The 6,000-nt window shown below is 35.5% G+C and overlaps 1 protein-coding gene across 1 annotated transcript; it reads right to left on the reverse strand.

Annotated features, from left to right (window-relative positions):
- Window positions 1-3,789: 3,789 nt before the first annotated feature.
- On the reverse strand, window positions 3,790-6,000 carry LOC110585532 (olfactory receptor 11H6-like). The gene is made up of 2 exons (XM_021695715.1): window positions 5,952-6,000; window positions 3,790-4,769 (listed from the first exon to the last, which is right to left on the reverse strand). The coding sequence occupies exons 1-2, from the start codon at window positions 5,998-6,000 to the stop codon at window positions 3,790-3,792; spliced, it is 1,029 nt and encodes a 342-aa protein (XP_021551390.1).

Raw genomic sequence — 6,000 nt, forward strand, 5'->3', positions numbered from 1 at the left:
TTTTAATTATACCAATACATCAATTTAAAAAAAAAAAAAACCTAGAATACTAATGCTAAAAAATAAAGGATGACAAACTGTATCAAATCATTAAAGTATGATTTTCAAACAGTTACATATGAAAGTGTGAAAATTATTCCTCATATAGCAATGGAAGCAAAATTAACCAAAAGCTTTGAAAACATTACCAATAGTTTAGACACAATAAGGCCTTTTTTTTACCCATCTCTTGTTTTCTTTATAAAGAACATTATTAGTATATTTCACTATAATTATTATAATAATTCTATTAGCTCTATCCTTCCTTTTATGACATATTCCACAATTAGCCTTTTTCTATTTTTTTTCTTTTTTTTTTTTTAAAGATTTTATTTATTTATTTCAGAGAGAGAGAATGAGAGAGAGCACATGAGAGACCGGGAGGGGCAGAGGGAGAAGCAGACTCCCTGCCGAGCAGGGAGCCCGATGCGGGACTCGATCCTGTGACTCCAGGATCATGACCTGAGCCGAAGGCAGTCGCTTAACCAACTGAGCCACCCAGGCGCCCGTCTATTTCTTTTTTTCAACAATTTATTTCTCATCCTATTCTGTGACCCTGAACCAATATTTAAAATGTCTGAGGATATTTGACAATAAATATTGCAAATAATTTAGTTTTAAAAGATTATATCAAGACTTGACAAGCTGAAAGAAATAATCAAATAGATTTCACGTGAAAATGTGTGATACAAGATAATCTCTTCAAGAATACCAAGATTGCAAAACAAGAAACAGATGATTATGCAGTGACTCACATGGCTTTATAAACTGTGAAACACACCTGAACATACCAAATAGTGTTCGGGGAGGTTTTACTTCAAAGTAGTTATTTGGAACTTGCATATGATTTCATTCTTAACAAATTCCTATTAAAATGTCCAAATAAATTCAAAAGGTGTAAACATGATCTTCACTGAAAAATAATAATATACCCAGAGGAGTGATTTTTGTGGCTATGGATTGGACAATGGTTTCTTATACTTGACACCAAAAGCAATAGCACTGATAGGTATTTAATCCAAAGGATACAAAAATAGTGATTCAAAGGGGCACATGCACCCCAATGTTTATAGCAGCAATGTCCACAATTGCCAAAATATGGAAAGAGCCCAGATGTCCACTGATGGATGAATGGATAAAGAAGATGTGGTGTATATATAAAAAATAGAATATTATTACTCAGCCATCAAAAAGAATGAAATCTTGCCATTTGCAACAACATGGATGGCACCAGAGGGTATTATGTGAAATGAAATAATTCACTCAAAGGAAGACAAATACCATATGATTTCACTCAAGTGTGGAATTTAAGAAACAAAACAGATGAACATAGGGGAAGGGAAGGAAAAATAAAATAAGATGAAAACAGAGAGGTAAATCAAAGAGACTCTTAACTATAGGGAACAAACAGAGTTTTTGGAGGGGATGTGGGTGGGGGGGGATGGGATAATTGGGTGATGGGCATTAAGGAGGGCAACTGATGCAATGAACACTGGGTGTTATATGCAACTGATGAATCACTAAACTCTTCCCTGAAACTAATAATACACTATAGGTTAACTAACTTGAATTTAAATAAAAATAAATTTTAAAAAATATATATATATTTTTAAAGATTTTATTTATTTATTTATTTATTTATTTGAGGCAGAGAGAATGAGAGAGAGAGAGCACATGAGAGGGGGGAGGGTCAGAGGCAGAAGCAGGCTCCCCGCCGAGCAGGGAGCCCGATGCAGGACTCGATCCCGGGACTCCAGGATCATGACCTGAGCCGAAGGCAGTCGCTTAACCAACTGAGTCACCCAGGCGCCCTAAAAATATATTTAAAAAGTACAAAAAAGGTCAAAACTTCAAAGGATATATTCAAGAAAGTAAAAAGGCAGCCTATAGATTAGGAGAAAATAATTGCAGATTACATATCTGGTAAGGGACTTATGTCCAAAATATATTATTAATACCTTCTATAGTTCAACAATAAAAAGACAACCCATTTTAAAAGTGCTCAAAGGATTTGAATATATATTTCCCTAAAGAAGACAAATGGCCAAAATAAGCACTTGAAACAATGACCAATAACATTAGGGGAAATGTTAATGAAAATAAAAAGATACTACTTCATACCCAGAAGGATGACTCAAGTCAAAAAAAGCAAAAAATAACAAATACTGGTGAAAATACATAGAAAGTTGGGATGCCTGGGTGGCTCAGTGGGTTAAGCATCTGCCTTCAGCTCAGGTCATGATCCCAGGGTCCTGGGATCGAGTTCCACATCAGGCTCCTTGCTCATTGGGGAAGCCGGCTTCTCCCTCTGCCTGCCACTCCCTCTGTCTGTTGCTCCCCCTGCTTGTGTGTGCTCTCTCACTCTGACAAATACATTAATAAAATCTTTAAAAGAAAAAAAAAATAGAAAGTTGAAATCCACATTACATACATTGAGGGTATGATATAAAAATATTGTAGCCTCTCTGGAAAATAGTCTGACTGTTCCTCAAAATGTGCAATTTACAGTTAACTCATGACCCAGCAATTCTGCTCACAGGGATCTACCCTATGGAAGTGAAAAAAGGTTCAAATTAAGATCATGACTGTTCACAGCAGCATTACTAATAATAGCCACAAAACAGAAACTACTCAAATGTCCAACTGTTGAATGGATAAGGAAAATGCTTTATAAAAAAGATGGAATGCTATACAGCCATAAAAAGGAACAAAGTACTGATATATGTATGCTATGATGTAAATGAACCTTGTAAACATTATCCTAAGGGAAAGAAAGAAGCCAGTCCCAAAAGGCCACATATTGTATGATTTCATTTATATGATGTCTAGAATAGGTAAATACATAGATATGGAAAGTAGTTGATAGAATTTGAGAGAAGGGAGAGTAGGGTACAGGGAGAGTTACTGGGTAAAGGCTTTCTCTGTAGGATAAGGAAAATTCTAGTTGAGAGTACACGATATAGTATTCATGAGACTGTGAGTAGAGGTAAATCTAGTAACTCCAGCAACTGCAGCAGTACCTGGCAGTTACTAGTCATTCCACCCTACCTTACAGTAGGCAAAAACAGCGTTTCAGGAAAAGGCAAAGCATGGTTCATCCTAAATAGAGCTTTTTTAAAAGACAATTCTTAGAAGTAAATTTATAATGGAAAAAGTTAATGGCAACCATCTGGATTTAAATATTAAGAGTGTTTTCACTAAATCCTGGTGAGAAAGTGGGAAGAAATGCAATTATGATCAATGATGAATCACCTTTCATAAGAATATATCTTGTCCTGTTTTTAGTACTGACATAAGAATTAATATCTTTTTTTATTATGTTATCTCACTGATATGAGGAATTCTTAAACTCAAGAATTAACATCTAAATGCTGCTTTCTAAATTCAGCATACATAACTTTTGACTCACTTGAGAAAATTTTAGAAATAAATGTAAAATAAAGGGCAGATTGACTGCATGTATGCATGTGTGTGTGATCTTAGCAGCAAAATTTTAGCAAGTATTAAATCTAAGTGTCAGAAAGATTAGTGATCATTTTTCCTTTATTTTTATTTGAATTTGATTTTACTATTAATAATTTTCCCTAATAATAAAAACGAAGAGATGGATATAGTTAGGTTTATAAACATTCTATCACAATGACTGTTCCTCAACACAAAAATACTTTTTAAATTCCATTAATACAATTGAATATCAAGCTTTTAATTATTTATTTCACATACATTATATCAGTTGTGAACAAAAGTGCCTCAAGTATTTCTTCCATGCCTCTGACTAAATCTCACAATTCTAAATAACTTTCTCAGAGCTGCCTTCATCTCTTTATTTCGAAGACTATAGATCAAAGGGTTGAAAAGTGGAGTTAACACAGAATAAAACAAAGTCACATATTTCTGCATCCCGGCTGGATTGCCTGCTGTTGGGCTTACATATACAACCATGATAGAGCCATAGAACAGGGACACCACAGCCAGATGGGAGCCACATGTGGAGAAGGCCTTATGCCGACCTTCTGCTGAGGGGACCCTCAGCACAGCTCTGATCACCAAGGTATAGGAGCTGGTAATGAAAAGGAAGGTGGAGAAAATGAGGACTGAGTTATAGACGGCACAGATGGTCTCAGTGGCAGGAGCTGGCACACAGGACAGCTTCATAAGAGGTCCTGGGTCACACAGGAAGTGATCAATCTTCTTGGAACAACAAAACAGGAGTTGAGAGATGAGATAAATAGGCAAGAGGAAGTATAGGAAGCCACACACCCAGCACCCAGCTCCTATTCTGATGCAGCGCTGAACAGTCATGACAGTAGGGTAGTGCAGGGGCCTGCAGATAGCAAGGTATCTGTCAAAGGCCATGGCAGACAAGAAGAAGGTCTCAGTGGTACCCATGGAGAAGAAGAAGTAGAACTGGAGGAAGCAGCCATAGAAGGAGATGGTGCTGGTCTCAGATAGCAAGTTGGCTAGCATATTAGGAACAGTGGAGGTGATAAAACAGATCTCCAGGAAGGAAAAATTGGCCAGCAGGATATACATTGGAGTTTGTAGTTGATGGTCCCACCTCACAGCACAGATAATGCACAGATTTCCAGTTAGTGTCAGAATATAAGTCCCAGAGAAGACTGAAAAGAGGAGAATCTGAATTTCCCAAGTATAAGGGAAGCCCAAGAAAATGAATTTACTCACAGCGTTAGAGCAATTATTTATACTGGAATATTCATTTGTTTTTAAAGCTGCAAAAAACAGATTTCCATATTACAAGTAGCCTTAAAGTATTACTCATTAGGGCAGATCCCTTGCGTAGGGTCAAATCATTCTGTGTGTCAGTAAATAACAAAGTACCATAATCCATGCAGTGGTATTCCCATGATTGTCATACATTCATAATTCTGTTCTGAATACAGTGAATAAAAATGAAAACTCTTCTGCCATCCTAAGGTTTACAAAGTTACTTGGTATTGACAATAGTCAAGTGTGTCCCAGGACCTACAATTGTTAGGTCAAGCAGTGGATGAAGAAGGACTGAATAAACACAGATAAATAATTAAGTGTTTGTAACATACAAAGATATTGATGATATTGATACTTAATATTCTTTGATCTATTTGTGAGAGAAATATGTCGAGCTGACTTGAGGACAATATAGATGTAAATGTTTGTAACTTATCTGATTTTAATTTTATTGTGTTACGTTAGGTGAAAATTCATTTAGAATATTAAAATAAAATCTATTAAAATAAAAATCTATTAGAAGGTTTCCCATTTCGATTCCTCTCTTCAGTAAAAATACACTCAAAAATAGTTACAGGCAATCTGCCTTATTTTACAAAGAAACTTAAGGAACCAAGTCCTATAATATTGTGCTCACATCAAACATTGCCGTAAAAATTACAATCAATTCCTAATCTATGTCAAGATTTTCATTAAGATCACAGTTTATATGAAATACTTTAGTAGATATTAAAGTCCATATATATCATTTATAAAGATATGTCAAAGTTGGCTGTGATCACAAAGGCTATTCCTCAAATTTTGCAATCTCAAGCACAATAAAATTTCCTTGTCTTCTACCCCCTAAAAGTAACAGAAAGAAACATGATAGGCAGTCTTTCACTTGAAGCTTCACTGAAAGAAGGTGTTTTCACATTCACTTACCGTAACTTTCCCTGACCTAGGACCCCAAATCCTACACAGAGCAATACAAATGGGGAACTGGCAAATACTTTAAGAGTTCTAATACATTTTTGAAGTAACTTTTTTTTTTTTATAAGCTCTCAGGAAAAAACCTGGCCTTGATTCTGGAGAAGGAATTCTTTCATAATTCACATATTAAGTGGTATTTAAAATAATATAAAACCAGAGAGGGCTGGAAGGAGGAAATAGAGGAACTTTGAGTCATGTGAGCTTTACCTTACCTGAAGATACAAGATGGGTATCATAGAAATCTGTATGGTTGAACACCAT

Source organism: Neomonachus schauinslandi, chromosome 9 (assembly GCF_002201575.2).
Source record: "Neomonachus schauinslandi chromosome 9, ASM220157v2, whole genome shotgun sequence".
Classification (NCBI taxonomy): Eukaryota; Metazoa; Chordata; class Mammalia; order Carnivora; family Phocidae; genus Neomonachus; species Neomonachus schauinslandi.